Here is a 17,768-nt window from a genome sequence, read left to right on the forward strand (position 1 = left end):
TTATGTTTTAGCTAAACAGCCTCACTTAAACACCTAGAGTGTCTTTACTAACACAGCTCAGAACTTATAGCCAGCCCCTCCTCGGCATCAAGACCACACTTTCCAATTGGAACTAAAAAATGACAAGACCTACTGCTGCTTTATCATGAAAATTCTGTTATATTTTAAAGAATGAGAAGAAAAAAAGGATCCTACCCCTAATCCGTGCCTTTCTCCTCAAGGGAAAAGGCTATGAGCAGAAGAGTTTCATTTCTACCACGCATAATGAAAAAATTGCCGTCAGTAATGTGCCCATCCACTCTAACTCCTCCACATAAATTTCTTTCTCCCTCCTGTAAAAAGGAGAACTGGCAAAAATTTTGCTATAAGAAAATTATTTTTGCCTATGCAAAGGCATCATATTCTGCTTGTAATAAAATCTTAACACAACTTACGTAACTTGTTCAAACCCCACACAGTCTCCATTAAGAATGTCTGTTGTGTATTCAAGCAGCTTATGTGACATTGTTTGTAAATAAGGGCCTATGTACCAAGGGATATTACTAACCAGTTACTAAAATCATTTGTGATAATGTGAGCTTTGTATTAACTACTATGTTTGTATAATAAATGAGTGTAGTAAAGCAAAGGGCATGAAGAAAAATAAAAAATTCTCCTACTTGCTTGTCATGCAATGAAATGTACTATATGTCTCTGAGTCAATCATTTAGATAACAAATGTCCAGTGAACAGTTAATTACTGGATCTATAGCCTAATTAAGATGATTCTTAACACAGTAGGTCTCTAGCCATTGGTCAGTGTGGTTTAAATAATATCACATAGTCTAAATAGGTAGGTCCAAAATAAAACTCTGAAATAAAAATGCTTGACTCCAGAAACCAATGCTGTATACACGTGGCTGAGATCCAGTCCACCCTCTCTGTGTTAGAGCACACATGTTACTGTGTCCTCTGAATTAGCATCATAGCACAACGGAAATTCAGGGCTGGCCCCAGGGAAAACAGATAGGCAATTAGGTGGCCACACTGTCCTTCCTGTCCCCTTTTCTGCCCTTGACACCCAGCACGTCACTGTCTGGGGTGAAGGTGGGCTACCATGATTCAAACCTTTCTTGTCCCTTGTCCTCCCTTCCCAGCAAAACGTACCTGTCCGTGGCCTGGCCTCTCAAGCCCACCTGGCCGAAGCTGGTGCCCTCTACTGTAAACCATCGACAGCCTCCACTGCCTCGGCGCATTCAGCAGCATTTCCTCAGCAGGTACTATGTACCAAGTACTATTCCAAGTGTTAGGGATGAAGCCATCAACAAAACAATTAGAACCCACCCCTCAATGAGCACAAAGCTGAACATAACCAAGGGTGATAAATGCTAAGCAGAATGATAACACGTGAGAGCGCTAAGCTCAGGAGAGGACGGTGCGACGGACTCACCACGGTTAGTGTCTCAGCTTAGACTGCAAATGTCTGTATCTGAACACGTTTAAAGCACTTAAACATACTGCCACCAAATTACCTTAAAATACAGAAACAAAAGCCTTTCAGTAGGAGGTAGACACTTATTTATATATAATTTTAAATCTGTAAACTCAAAGTTTTCTATCCTACTCTAAATAAATGAAATCCCACTGGTATAAAAGGTAAGTAAGCAATTTTAGAAAACCACAGAAATATATTAATTTCTTAAATGACTCTGTGCATCAAAACAAAGGAATGAGAAAGTAGCTGAAAACATAACTTTATTTGCTGAGTAGAAGCATGGCACTTTTTAAGACTCTCAATAGGTATAGGACAAATCCAAGTCATTACTGTAAGAAGAAAAAAAATTAAACACAAAGCATATGTAATCTGAGTACCTGAGAAAAGGTACAGCAGGCAGGGTCAATGACAACATGCCACTCCAAACCAAAACAGCTTCCCTTTTTATTAATGCTCAAGATGTGAACTTTGAATGACAGAAGCAAAACACAAATGAAAACATCTAATTTTTATGTTCAGTATATGTAAACATACATATTACATGGATTTAATAATCCTAATCTAAATATGAGAACAATTGGTTGTCTAACCTCAAAATAAATTCAGTATTGACATTACTAACTTATAGGGTTTTGCATTTAACAGGAAGAATTATGGACACCCAAGTTCAGTGTAGTCATGGATTTCATGGTAAGATATAAATAGAGTTTTTAAGAAATAAACTATATAATAAAATAAGTTTACTTTTGAATCATAGTACAGTCACTTTCTTCAGTCAAAAATATTCCTTGATTATAAAGCAGCCTTACTTTGCAAATGTATTTCAGGAAAATAGCTCTAGCAATATTTGAAATTTCATACTTTTTAAAAAAGGCAGCAAAGCAACAGAATTTAGATTTTTAACAGTATATTGCAAAATAGTTCAACGTATTCTTTCTAAAGCACACAGCAAGCTCCATTTTGAAGGATGCTTTTTATCTTATAAAGCAAACTGCTCTGATATTTCTGTGGTCATTTAGAGTCTGAATATCTACGATAAAAGATAAATCTTTGTACATATAGGACAAACTTCAATACATATCCACAACACAAATGTTTTGCATTATTACATCACTCTATTATGAAGCTTAGTTTGTTAACATGTACTCAAAAGGAAAATAAAGACATGATACAGCTCTGCAGCTTTATAACAGGCTGAATTCCACAACAATCGAAAACATGAAACCAGCAGCAACAGCAAAGGCAACACCAATCTTATGAATAATAAAACAAAACACCAAAAACCATAACCATTTAAATGAATAGCTACTACATTCTTCTTAACATATCTTAATTTGCTCTGTCTCAAATATATTTTTTTTAATCTTTTTCATCCCCAGAGGAAATGATGGCAAATTCTCCACAAAGAGGAAAGTGCATCATGTTTTATTTTCAAAGTGCTTCGTGTGTGTGTTTTATAGATATGTCTAATAAGGAAGTTAAACATGTGCAAATAGTTGCAATTGTGACTTGAATTCATGAACCTAATCATGGGATTTGAAGCTCCCCCAGGTGAGGCAGTCACCGACACAGAGAAAGATCTGAGCTGACACACTGGGCAGCAGCAAGAGCCCAGGCCACAGGTGAGGAGACCGACATTCCAGCTGGATGGCCTGGTGACCAGCTAGCTGATGCGGTCCTCCTCACCAGCTGGGAGGAGGTGAGGAGCAGCAGCTTCAGAACCCCACAGCAGGAGAGGTCCAGCTCCAGAGCCCCGGGGGCCATCCACCCCCACAGCTCTTAAGTGTCTGTAGGTGGGACATTCCCAGAAGGGCAAATAACTAAACCCAAAGACAAGGAAAACGCACATCATCCAGTCGCTACTCTCGCCTTGTCCTCAATGGTACAGAAAGAAAGAAAAACTCCAGACAAGGCCATGTGATCGCCTTAACATTAACCAAAGCTAGTGAAAACCTGTACAATGATGGTATATGGAAAATCCACTATTCTGTGCAAAAATGAGACACAATAAGCAACATCAGTCAGTCACCTCTTGGCACATTTTCCCCAAGTTTAAGAATTTTCTTGGGTCTAAAGCTTTAAAAGCTTTAAAAAAAAAAATCTTATTTTTACATTGTTTTAAGAGACCCATAATTCCTACAGTTCATATTTCAAGCTTTTTAAAGGGGTCTCTCTGAATTGTTATAATGGTCTATATGAAGATAGTTGTATTTTCAAATTTTAAATAATGGCTAAATGAAGTAAACCATTAGTCATGGACTTTTTATTGTGTGTGTGTGTGTGTGTGTGTGTGTGTGTATAAGCTCATTTATTATAATACTGTAGAAGCCTAACTCAACAATTCTCATCCACCAACTTGGACCCGTTTATTCCCCGGTAGGTCACTCTGCTGGGCCTCACAAGCACCCCGTGGTTGGGCTTGCAGGTGAAGTAGCGTTTGTCTCCCACTGCCCCGTCATTCTTTCCCTTGGGGCTTCGAAGCTCCAGGCCCAGCCAGATCCCTGAGGCGAAGTCAGTGGGGCCCACGTACCTCACGGTGGCCATCTCGTTGGAGCTGGTGAGGAGGACCTGGGAGCCCTCGTGCAGCTTCACGCTACCCTCCAGGCCGCCGGCCGTCGAGCTGCTGCTCCAGCTGCGGTGCAGGGGGGGTTTCGACCTGTGCACAGGGGACCGAGGGAGATGCTTCAGCATGAAGCCACGCGACGCCGTGTGCCATGCTCCCCTCCACGGCCAGGTCCACAAGTCACTCACCACACAGCACGCTCGGCATTCACAACTGGATCTTTCCTATCCTACACAGCAACATTAGGATATACTGTTGCTTAAAGTTTTTCTTGTCGGGCAATTTTAATGCTACCCTCACCTGGATTTAAGATTTCACTAGCAAATTATATATGTGCACACACATTTTATACCTATTTAATGAAGCAAAAAGAATGAAACCTGGTATTTGGCCATGGTAAATTAAAATTACCTTTTGTTCACCTTTCAAATATTTCTTTACTTGATAACCATTTTTAAAACTTAATCCACAGCTTTGGACATACACACACACCCCTTCTATGAAGGAACTCCAGTTACATTTAAGGGTTCACCACTCCCCCTTGTCACTAACATCAGGAAGGGTCTTAGTTGCCTAGAACAGGATTCCTCTCCTTTCCTCTACAGCAAAACATTACTTACAAGGTACTGCCTCCAAGCACCCGCCACCCACATGACCTGACGACACAACTACCAGGCTTCCACATGCAGCCCAGACACGGCCTTATGCCAGTACTGCCCAGAGCTTCTTCCAGTCCCTGCAAGTAGCTAATCCTGAAACCTGCTCCCAGTAGAAATATGACCAGGATCTTGTTGCTCTATAACCTGAGACCTCCCAAAACAGTCACCCAGAAACCACCAGCATGAAGCCATCCACCCACCGTCCACACCATCTCTCCACCAAGAGAAACCCTTATCCTGGCCACACAGCAGAGATAACAAAGAACCTGTTACCAGAACTGCATGGAGCCTGACTGTGAGCAGAATCTGGGTCCTGCTTGTTTTCCATTTTATTTCACTCTCTGTATTTTTAAATACATTATCACACACTGCGTCTCATTTCTACATACTTCTACCTATTAATGCTGGAGAAAGAGAGAGCACTCTAACTTTCTGGGTAGGAAAACTGAGGTCAAAAGCCTGTCCTATGCATATCTGATAAATCCGAGTTTTAAAATGCAATGGGAAAAAAAGATTATTTACCACGTTGAATGTACAAATATAATGATAAAGTTAACAAAGAAGTACATAATACGTGTGTGTGTGTGTGTGTGTATATATATCCTCCCCAAAGTGATATCTTTTGGCAACTTGATGAAATTACTCTGAATTTCACGTGACAGTATCTACCACTTCTTGAGCACTTACTATGTGCCAAACACATATATTATCTCATCCGACCTCACCCAACCAGTGAGGAATTAAAACAGTTAAGCTATTTGCACAAGGTCAGAGAGGTGGCAAAGAGGAGTGCTGGTGTTCAGATCCGAGCTATTCAAGGACAAAGGCCAGGCTCTTGCTCATAACCACAATGAGTATTAATAATTGAGAAAATGTTGAAAGATAATAATATGGCAAAATTTACATTTTAAATAGATATTTCCTCAATAAGAGTATGCTTTAAAAAAAAAAAACAGAAAAAAAAAAAAAAAACCAGGTACTAGTGTCAATCTGTAGAAGGATGAGTAAAGCATCCTTTATTTTTATTTTCAAGGAAAACCAACGAAAGTGTTGATATTTTCTTCTCATGTCAACACATCATCTTGTACATATCCATGCCTGCTGTATCATCCCCACGGTTCAGATCTCTCTCTCCTTCCCTGGTTTCTCTGTATCACGCTCTTTCACTCACCAACATCTTGCCACTGATTTTGATACCTCTTCCCCTTCGAAATCCTTTATATCCTGGTTGTCTCTTCTTAGTAATTTCTTCATTCTGCCTAAGAACTCTTGAATATCTTCAACAAACTGGAGCATAAAGTTATTGCCCTTAAATTCTTTCAGCTAGTCAAGTGAGGAGACCAATTTCAAAATCTCACAGCTGGTAAAGGTTGTGAGGAAGGGGTAGAAAGAAAACCAAATCCACCCAGCTCTGCTCAACTGTACCTGATAGTGCCTCAGTTCCCGCCAGGGTTCTCACGTGACACCTCAGCTCTTTGTGAGGCTTCCGGTAACTTCGGACCGGCTGATTACATGAACTGCCTGACTGGTGCTCATCTGTTTGGTAAGTTCTCATGCATGGGCTGTAATTCCAGGTGGCTCTGAGGACCCCACGTCTAGTGCATGTCCCTAACTCAGCCAGACGCTCCCCCCTACCTCCCGGGGCACAGTTCACAGAGTAACTGGAAGAATTTAACATGGAAAAAAATAAAAAACTCCTTAACCCAGTCAGTCTAGAAGAGCCTCATATTCCTCAAAAAAAACTTTTTTAAGTTTCTGAAAGTTTCAGATAACTATTAGACGAAATAAAGTGGGTCTGGGGGAAATAAATACAAATGAGAAAGAGAAAAAGGAGATTCTATCTACAAAGAAACAACAATAAAAGCCTTTTGAGCAGTATCTTCTACAAGAGGAAGCAGGAATATTTTTTAAAATAATAGTAACATTACCTTATGCAAATAGGCCTGACATTTCTTTTATGGACTCCCCAAAATAGTAAGTCGATTCTCTAATTAAGTAAACAGAGTGTAAAATCAATCCACCCTATTCAAAGATAACACAAAATGTAAATTCCTCCAACTTTTATTAATAGTACTAAGCCTCTTTGAAAATATATTCAGGATACTACCTTTAGTCATTGGTGGCATTTTTAATTGAGCTTGCAAAGGAGAGACGAAGAATTCTTCTCACTGACACACTCATCACACCTTTTCTCCTAGGTGTTAAAATTCTACCATGCAATGTAAAAGATACAAAATTCTAATTTTCTTCCTTCTCAGAATCCTGTCATGTTCATCTTCAAAGATGTTTTTCTAAATCTTCTTAATACTCACTTGGCAAAAGCATTTCTTCTGTTAAGCTCTTTTTGGGAAGAAGCAGAAGTTGTACTGAAACTTCTCCTAAAACCTAAATATGAAAGTCAAGGTCAGAAGAGGAAAAATAAATCACAAATTCGCAGTTCTTGTTAAAAGTTCTTTTATCATTTCTTCTATAGACTCCTGTTTTACTAAATGGCTCTCTGAAAACAGGCAGAAAAGAAAGTAAGTGTATGTGGAGTGTAACATGAGTGCAGATTTCTTGACAACTGCTATTTTACCTTTCTTATCAAACCATGCACTACATGAATAAGTCAAGATCATGGCGTTACTTTCAGAAGCTTTTATTATAAACTTTCCTGAATACCAAACAAAATCAGATTATACACTGATAGAGTTGAATCTTTTTACTCTCAAATATTATAATCTTGATAAATCACATTAAAAAATAGGATGAAAACAGTTTTAAGAACACTATTACTAAGTATATTGTGAACAATCAATTTCAGAGCTTCTGGTTTTTGGCATCCCCAAATGACAGAGTTCTTTAAAAAAAAAAAAAAAAAGAACAAGAAGACTTCACAAAAGGTAAATTTTTTAAAAGATGTGTTTAAAAAAGAACGGGATTTCCAATTCTGGCAGTTACAGCACACCAGATGTGCTGAATGAATCTCTTGAATGAAGCAAGTATAATTTAAAACAACAATAATCTTTAAAAAAAAAAAAGAAAAAAGAAAAATACTGTTGAGCTCATACAAGTGGCACAGTTCCAAAAAGGCCAAAAACCAAAAGAGAAACCATGAGAGGTTCCCCCCAAACAATCCACCACCCTGTACCCCAGGACTAGACTGCCCTCTGGAGAACCTGGGGCCTGCCAAGATGGGGTTCTGACAAAAGTGAGGGTCCTAAGCAGCTCATCCTCAGTGTAAAGTTAAACGAGAAACACAATGAAGCACTACTCAGATGAACACAAAGGAAAGCAGCCTGTGTCAACCCCACCAGGCAGAAGGCAAGTTCATTTTATCTGTGTAGTACACAGGCGACAACACTGCAGAGAATGTGGATAAAGTTGGCAGTGCCTTGTAGGCAACTGGCAGAAGTAAATACAGGCGCACCTCAGAGATACTGCAGGGTCGGCTCCAGGCCGCCACAATAAAGCAAATATCTCAACAAAGTGAGTCACAGACTTTCTGGTTTCCCAGAATATATAAAAGTTTACACTACACTGTAGTCTATTAAGTGTGTGATAGCATTATGTCTTTAAAAAAAAAATGCATGTACCTTAATATAAAAATACCTTATTGCTAAATACTGCTATCCATCATCTGAGCCTTCAGTGAGTCACAATCTTTTTGTTGGTGGAAGGTCTTGCCTCGATGTTGATGCCTGTTGACTGATCAGGGTGAAGGTTGCTAAAAATTGGGGTGGCTGCGGCAATTTCTTAAAATAAGGCAACAGTGAAGCTTGCCACATCAATTGACTCCTTCACAAATGATTTCTCTGTGCAGCATGCCTGCTTGATAGCATTTTACCCACAGTAGAACTTCTTTCAAAATTGGAGTCAATCCACTCAAACCCTGCTGCTACTGTATCAACTGAGTTTGTGTACTGTTTGAAATCCTTTATCATCATTTCAACAATCTTCACAGCATCTTCACCAGGAGTAGATTCCCCCTCCACAAGCCACTTTCTCTGTTCATCCACAAGAAGCAATATCTCATCTGTTCCAGTTTTATTATGCTGCTGCTGCTAAGTCACTTCAGTCGTGTCCGACTCTGTGCGGCTCCATAGACGGTAGCCCACCAGGCTCCCCTGTCCCTGGGATTCTCCAGGCAAGAACACTGGAGTGGGTTGCCATTTCCTTCTCCAATGCATGAAAGTGAAAAGTGAAAGTGAAGTCACTCAGTCGTGTCCGACTCTTAGCGACCCCATGAACTGCAACCTACCAGGCTCCTCCACCCATGGGATTCTCCAGGCAAGAACACTGGAGTGGGTGCCATTTCCTTCTCCAATGCATGAAAGTGAAAAGTGAAAGTGAGGTCACTCAGTCGTGTCTGACTCTTAGCAACTGCAGCAATTCAGTCACATCTTCAGGCTCCATTTCTAGCTCTCTTGCTATTTCTACCACATCTCCAGTTACTTCTTCCACTGAAGTTGTGAACCCCTCAAAGTCATTCATGAGGACTGCAATCAACTTCTGCCAAATTTCCATTAATGTTGATATTTGAACCTCCTCCCATGAATCATGAATATTTTTAATGGCACCTAAAGTGGTGAATCCTTTCCAGAAGGTTTTCAATGAACTTTGCCCAGATCTAAGAGAAGAATCACTATCTCTGGTAGCCATAGCTTTATGAAAAGAATTTATTAAATACTAAGAGTTGGAAGTATCAAAATGACTCCTTGACTCACAGGATGGATGCTGTGTTAGCAGGCATGAAAACAACATTAATTTTATTGTACATGTCCATCATGAGCTCTTGGGTGACCAAGTGCTTTGTCAATGAGCAGTAATATTTTGAAAGGAATCTTTTTTTCTGAGCAGTAGGCCTCAACAGTGAGCTTAAAATATTCAGTAAGCCATGTTATAAATAGATGTGCTGTCCTCCAGGCTTTATTGTGCCATTTATAGAGCACAGGCAGAGTAGATTTAACATAATTCTTAAGCACCCTAAGATTTTCAGAATGGTAAATGGGCACTGACTTCAACAAAGTTACCCACTGCATTAGCCACTAACAGGGAAGTCAGCCTAGACTTCCCTGATGGCCCAGTGGCTAAGACTTTGAGCTTCCAATGCAGGGGGCCCTGGTTTGATCCCTGGTCCGGGAACTAGATCCCACATGCCACAGCTAAGAGTTTTCATACCACAACTAAAGAGCCCACATGTCACAATTAAGACCTGATGCAGTCAAATGAATCATTTTTTTAAAAGGCTACCCCTTCTCTGAAGCCTCATATTGACTTCTCCTCTCTAGCTGTGAAAGTCCTAGATGACATCTTCTCCAATACAAGACTGTATCATCTACACTGAGGGATTCCCAGGTGGCTCAGTGGTAAAGAATCCACCTGCCAAGGTAGGAGACATGGGTCCAATCCCTGGGTTCGAAAGGTCCCCTGGAGGAGGAAATGGCAATCCACTCCAGTATTCTTCCCTGGAAAAATCCCATGGACAGAGCAGCCTGGTGAGCTACAGTCCATGGGGTTGCAAAGAGTTGGACAGGACTGAGCACACACATGTACCCATGTCTACATTGAAAACCCACTGTTTAGTGGAGCCACTTTCATTAATGAGCTAGCCAGATCTTCTGGATAACTTGCTTCAGCTTCTACATCAGCACGTGCTGCTTCACTTTGTGCTTTGATCTTATGGAAATGGCTTCTTTCCTTAGACCTCATAAATAAACCTCTTCTGACTTCAAATCTTTTCTTCTGCAGCTTCCTCACCTCTCGCGACCTTCACAGAATTGAAGAGAGTTTAGGGCCTTGCTCTGGATTAGGTTTTGGCTTCAGAGAATGTTGTGGCTGCTTTGATCTTCTCTCCAGACCATTAAACCTTTCTCTGCATCAGCAATAAGGTTGTTTCTTACCATCTGCGTGCTCACTTTAGTTTCCTTCAAGAACTTTTCCTCTGCAGTCACAACATGGCTAACCGTTGGTACAAAAGGCCAGCTTTTGACCTATCTCTGCTTTTGACGTGCCTTCCCCACTAACTGTAATCATTTCCAACTTTTGATTTAAAGTGGGAGACGTGAGACTTTTCCTTTCCTTGAACACTCAGAGGCCATTGTAGGGTCCTTAATTGTCCTACTTTCAATACTGTTGGTTTTCAGGGGACGGGGAGGCCCAAGAAGGGGGAACGAGATGGAGTAACAGCCAGTTGTGGAGCAAGTCAGAACAATAACATGTATCGATTCAGTTCAGTTCAGTCGTTTCAGTTGTATCCGACTCTTTGTGACCCCACTGACTGCAGCACGCCAGACTTCCCCGTCCATCACCAGCTCTCGGCGTTTACTCAAACTCATATCCATTCAGTCGATGATGCCATCCAACCATCTCATCCTCTGTCGTCCCCTTCTCCTCCCACCTTCAATCTTTCCCAGAATCAGGGTCTTTTCCACCAAGTCAGGTCTTCGCATCAGGTGGCCAAAGTACTGGAGTTTCAGCTTCGGCATCTGTCCTTTCAATGAACATTCAGGACTGATTTCCTTTAGGATGGACTGGTTGGATCTCCTTGCAGTCCAAGGGACTCTCAAGAGTCTTCTCCAACATGACAGTTCAAAAGCATCAATTCTTTGGCACTGACCTTTCTTTGTAGTACAACTCTCACATCCATACATGACTACTGGGAAAACCATAGCTTTGACTAGACGGACCTTTGTTGTTTATTGATCAGGTTTGCCATTTTATATGAACGAGATTCACCATGCCTCAAAACAATTACAATAGTAATGTCAAAGATTACTGATGGCAGATCCACCACAAAATATGTCATAATAGCAAAAAAGTCTGGGGCTTCCCTGGTGGCTCACTAGTAAGGAATCAGCCTGCCAATGCAGGAAACATGGGTTCAATACCTGGTCTGGGAAGTTGCCACGTGTTACGTAGCAACTAAACCCATGTACCATAGCTCTTGAGCTTGTGCTCTAGAACCTGGGAGCCTACGTGCTGCAACTGCTGAAGCCCACGCACCCTAGGCCTGAGCTCTACACCAGGAGAAGCCACCACAATGGGAAGCCGCCGTCTGCCACAGCCAGAGATGTGCCTGTGCAGCAGCACAGACCAGCACGGCCAAAAATGAAACTTAAAAAAATTGATGTTAAAAAAGAGTTTAAAATTTCATATTTAACCCCTGTCTCTGGGTTAAAATGCAACCCAGAGGCATAAAGTAAGCACAATGCTGTTGGGAAAATGATGCTGAGAGACTTGCTCAAGGCAGGTTACCACAAACCTTCTATTTGTAAAATATATATATATACATATATATATAATATCTGAGAAGCACAAAAAAAGCAAAGCACCATAAAACAAGATATGCCTGTATAATCTTCTTGAGAGGCATCAACTCAGGCTTCAGAGAATTTCCATATATTAAATTCTAAGTAGGTAAAATAAGTATTTCACAATAAATTACAAAGCACACAAGGAAAGAAAGTGCCACAAGTTAGGCTCAACAGAAATAGATGGCAGAATCAAACTCATAAAGATTTCAGATATTGAAATATTAAACATAAAAGATAATAATATTTAAAATGCCTAATAACATAAAAGAAAAAAATCTTGAAAATATAGAAAAAGAATAAGTGACAATAAGTAACAACCACACAGACTTACAAAAAGAAAACAAATGAAAAATGTATAATTAAAAGCCTTTGTGGCTGAATTAGGCAGTAGAATAAACATAGCTGAAGAAAGAAACAGAAAGGTAACTCTGAAAATATCCAGAATGTAGTCAAGAAAGAGAATGTTCTGAGAAATATAAACTAGGCATGGGAAAGTGAAAAACTGGACTATCCCACTCATCAGAGTTTCAGAAGGAGATAATAAAGAGCATGAAGAAAGAAATATTTTCAGGATATGAAGAAGAATTTTACAGAGTTAAGCAAAGATACTAATTCCCAGATCCAGGAGGACCCAAGATGCCAAACAGAATAAACAAAGGGAAGTCTCCACCTAGACACAATGAGAGTAAAACTGTACACAATAGAGCAAACAGAAAGGATCTTAAAAAGCAGGCAAAAAGCGAAGATAAAACATCTACCATCACTTCATGGCAAACAGATGGGGAAACAACAGAAACAGAGACAGACTTTATTTTCTTGGGCTCCAAAGTCACTGCAGATGGTGACTGCAGCCATGAAATTAAAAGATGCTGCTCCTTGGAAGAAAAGCTATGATCAACTTTGACAGCATATTGAAAAGAAGAGACATTACTTTCCCAACAAAGGTCAGTATAGTCAAAGCTATGGTTTTTCCAGTAGTCATGTATGGACGGATGTGAGAGTTGGACTCAGAAAGCTGAGCGCCGAAGAATTAATGCTTCTGAACTGTGGTGCTGGAAAAGACTCTTGAGAGTCCCTTGGACTGCAAAGAGATCCAACCAGTCCATTCTAAAGGAAATTGGTGCTGAATATTTATTCATTGGAAGGACTGATGCTGAAGCTGAAGCTCCAATACTTTGGCCACCTGATGTGAAAACCTGACTCAGTGGAAAAGACCCTGATGCTGGGAAAGATTGAAGGCAGGAGGAGAAGAGGACAACAGAGGATGAGAGGGTTTGATGGCATCACCGACTCAGTGGACATGAGTTTGAGCAAGCTCCAGGAGTTGGTGATGGACAGGGAAGTCTGGCGTGCTGCAGTCCGTGGGGTCACAAAGAGCTGGACACAACTGAGCAACTGAAATGAACTGAACTGAAACCACCTACAATGGTACAGATTAGACAGACTCATAGCTGACTCCTCAAAACACTCTCAGAAGACAGAAGACAGAAGAATGATAATGTCAATGTCCAGGGAGAAAACAGCTTTCAAACTAAAAATTCCATCAACTTTTACTTTTACCTGGTAAAACTATCATTAGGAAAGACAGTTAAAAACTGAGAGCATTTGCTACCAATAGAAATTTTTAAGAATACAAATGAGTTAAAAACAAAATGATTTCAAGAGGAAATTCAGAGGATTTATGACTGAAGATATTGGTAAATATGTATAAGCAAATTAAATAAATAACAATTATATGAAAGCTATTATAATAATGTGAAATTTTTGAGGAAAATAAAGTAGAAACAGAAAACGCAATTTATAAGGATTTTCTGTTATGTGGAAAAGAGTAAACATAATAATTGACTTTAGGCTTTGTTAAGTATGTATGTCAAAGTACCTATAGTAATTACTATGAAGCTTATTTATAGAGCATAACTTTTATACAAGTAGAAAACAAAATGAGAAAAGTAGAGAGTAGGAATATAAACAGATGAAGTCAAGAGAGAAAAACATTTAAGTACAAAAAAGTTGAAATACTAGAAAAAAATAAATAACATAAATAAATCCAAATATATTAGTTATACAATGAATGCAAATAGGTAAAACTCTCAGATTAAGAGACAAAGATTGTCATTTTTTTAAGTAAAATCCAGTTATATTCTATTTAGAAGATATTCCAAAAACATGAGGATATAGAAAGATTAGGCAATGGCTAGAAAAAAAGTTTTTAGACAAAAACTTAACCACAAGAAGGCTGATACAAGGTAAAGAGAATTACTATAAAGCAATACCACTGACATTAACACCAAAATGGAAGAACCATGTTGGTATAAATATAATAAAATGCACATAAAATCTATATTAGGAAAACTATAAAACTAATGAAAGAAATCAAAGATCTAAATATATCAATGGGTAGAAAAATTCAATACTGTTAAGCCATCAGTTCTTCACAATTTCATCTATACATTCAATGCAATCCCAATGAAAATACCAGCAAATTATTTTGTAGCCATCAATAAACCAGTTGCAATCTTTACATAGAAAGGCAAAAAGCCCAGAATAACCAACACTAAATTGAGGAAGATGATCAAAGTCTATTACTACAATTGAAGAATTTCTATAAAGCTTTAGTAATTAAGACAATGTGGTATTAGCAAAGAAAAAGACAAATAGATCAACAGAACAGAATAAAGGGCCCAGAAATAGACTCACACAAAACACAGTCAACTGCTCTTTGACAAAAGAGCAAAGGCAATTCAACAGAGAAAAGACAGTCTTTTCAACAAATATGCTGGACCAACCAGCATTTGCATCCAAAAAAAAAAAAATCTAGACATAGACTTATACCTTTCACAAAAATTAACTCAATGAATCATAGATATAAATGTAAGACACAAAACTATAAAACTTTTAGAAGATAACATAGGAGAAAATTAGGGTAACCTTGGGTTTGGTGAAGACATTTTCAATACAAAACCAAAAGCACAAGTCATGAAAGAAAAAAATTGATAACCTGGACTTCATTAGAATTAAAAACTTCTGCTCTATGACAGACACTGTTAAGACAATGAAAAGCCAAGTCACAAAATAAGGGAAAACATAAGTTTGCTATTTTAACTACTTAAAAATTAAAAGCTTCGCTCATCAAAAGACATCAAAAAGGGGAAGGAAAGGGGACAAAAGACAAGTCAAAAAAAGGGGAAAGATTCTTGCAACAAACAAAACTGACAAAATATTAGCACCCAAAATATATAAACAAACCCACAAATTACTAAGATAAAAACAAACCAATCCCTCCCCAAAAATAATGAGCAGAACAGGTATGTCATAAAAAAGGCAATGTATGGGGTCCATAAACATGGAAGCGGGCTTAACTTCATTTGTAATCTGAAAACTGCAAATTGAAACCACGAGGAGATGCCAGATACATCCTTCAGATGGGCAAAGACTTCTAAATCAAAAGGGACTACTGTTGCTGAGGTGAGGAGTGACAGAGACTCTCATTCATTCCCACGTGGACTGTCTGAGACACTAGGAAGGCTGACGATATGGATATCCCATGCCTGGCAATCCTAGAGGAACTTTTGTAAATGTGGACAATGGCATAGGTTCTGAATAGTCAAAAACAGGATATAACTCAAATACAGAATGGATAATGCATTTTAGGGCTTCTCAGATGGTGCTAGTAGTAAAGAACCTGCCTGCCAATGCAGGAGACATAAGAGACGTGGGTTCGATCCCTGGGTTGGGACAATCCCCTGGAGGAAGGCATGGCAACCCACTCCAGTATTCTTGCCCCGTGGACAGAGGAGTCTGGTGGGCTACAGTGCATAGGGTCACAATGAGTCAGACATGACTAAAGCGACTTATCAAGCACAATATATTTTAATGGAATATTACATAGCATGACTTCCCAGATGGCTCAGATGGTAAAGAATCTGCCTGCAATGCGGGAGACCTGGGTTCGATCCCTGGGTCAGAAAGATCCCCTGGAGAAGGGAATGGCAACACACTCCAGGATTCTTGCCTGGAGAATCCCAGAACAGAGGAGGCCAGCAGGCTATAGTCGATGGGGTCACAAAGAGTCAGACATGACTTAGCAATTAAACTACCATCACCTCTACACAACACATACAATGCAAGATACCTGGAGACAGGGTATATGAAAAAGGGAGGCAGGTGAGACTGGGAAATACTCAGGACATACAGGTAATCATCTTTGGCCATGGGGTGGATAATAGATATCACTTTATGATTACACAGCTATACAAATATATTTCATACATTCTTCTATATACACATACACTTTACAATTTAAAAAGTTCAATAAAGGAAAAGGAAAGAAATAATTATTAGGAACACAAAATCATAATCTTACCAGGATAAGGATGGTTCTGTTTATTTGAAGAAATTTCTGAAAGCGTATCCAGGGAATCTGTTACTCTGCGAATAGAAGAAGGAATGCGGATCTAAGTAGAAGCAGCTGGACTTCGTATTCAAGACTGGCGCTTCACTGAGGGTTTCACAGCTGGCTATATCGCTCTTTTTTTACCTTTTTGATTTGTATTGGGGTATAGTCGACTGACCGCTATGATAGTCTCAGGTGGGCAGAGAAGGAACTCAGTCATACAAATACATGTATTCAGTGGTCATTTCTTGTTTTACTCACTGAACAAGCATTTACTGAGTATTTGTTAATAAGCCAGAAGTGAATTTCAATTTAGCACCAGAGATAGGCACTAATCAGACAGAAGAGGTCCTTGTTATATAAGGATAGCAAGTGCAGAGAAAGTCAGCTTCAAGTGAATTCATTTCAAATAGGGACCCAACTTTGCTTTTGGGGAGCTTTATTTTCAAAGATGGAACTAAAAACGGTGAAAATTTATTTTACGTTAAATATAACAAATGTTAGGTTATAATTATAAAAACATTACATTTTTATATTGAAAAAAGACGTCAGCTGAGTCTGTGTATATATGTGATTTTTCTTATAAAACCAACATCTTTTATGTTATACTTGACTCTAAGCACAATCATAAAGGACATAGTCTTTACAGGTCTATTTTCTTGATATTCAAATCATTCCTTATTTTTAAAAAGCCAATCCTATCTCATTTTCTTTCAACTGTTTACTGACCTAAACCAGAAAAGTCTTCATTCTGTCCATCACTTGTTCCAGCACACTTTGTTACCATAAAGAAATCCTGCAACTCTTGCATTAACTGTAACTTCATCTTGCAATCCACGTGCATCATCTTCACATGACACATAACACAGAGCAATCAATGAGAAACTAATGAACGCAGAGAATATGACTTGATGAAGCAGAGAGGTACTTGAATTGAGTTGTGATGGAGAGTCGAAAACTTAATTCTAAAAGTGATCAGTTCATTAGTAAGAAGTACCTAATGGTATGAACTACGAATAAGAAAATTAATACTATGCTGATAAAAACCACTTGAGCAAAAAAAAGAGAGAGAGAGATTAGATCTAGTCACTGAGTCTCAGAATTTCTCTAAAGAAATACTGGCTTTTGTATATGTTGATAGAAGAAAAGGAATTAGCTAGATGATAGTTGGGTAATAGTAGAAAGCCATCCAAGCAAAGGAAGTAATCTGTGCAAAGATTCCGGGACAGGGGCACGTTTTTTAATGGAAATGTTTTTTTAAAAAAGAAACAACAACAAAAAAGGCCAGCAACAATCTGGGGAGGAGAGTGATGCAAGGTGAGGTTGTGATTGGTCACTCTCACATAGCTAACAGGAGAACAGAACTCCTGTTCTCAGGAGTCCC

At 39.1% G+C, this 17,768-nt stretch overlaps 1 protein-coding gene across 3 annotated transcripts in view; it reads right to left on the reverse strand.

Moving 5' to 3' along the window:
* CLIP4 (CAP-Gly domain containing linker protein family member 4) overlaps window positions 1,718-17,768 on the reverse strand; it is a 65,683-nt gene continuing 49,632 nt past the window's right edge. For 2 of the 3 annotated variants that reach the window (XM_005686853.3, XM_018055484.1), the window contains exons 14-16: window positions 16,355-16,419; window positions 7,009-7,081; window positions 3,809-4,130 (exon numbers count right to left, since the gene is read on the reverse strand). In XM_005686853.3, coding sequence (XP_005686910.1) covers window positions 3,809-4,130; window positions 7,009-7,081; window positions 16,355-16,419 — 460 coding nt within the window. Of the gene's footprint in view, window positions 4,131-7,008; window positions 7,082-16,354; window positions 16,420-17,768 lie in introns of all 3 variants that reach the window. The other variant, XM_018055483.1, reaches the window with a different exon arrangement.

This window comes from Capra hircus, chromosome 11 (assembly GCF_001704415.2).
Source record: "Capra hircus breed San Clemente chromosome 11, ASM170441v1, whole genome shotgun sequence".
Taxonomy (NCBI): domain Eukaryota; kingdom Metazoa; phylum Chordata; class Mammalia; order Artiodactyla; family Bovidae; genus Capra; species Capra hircus.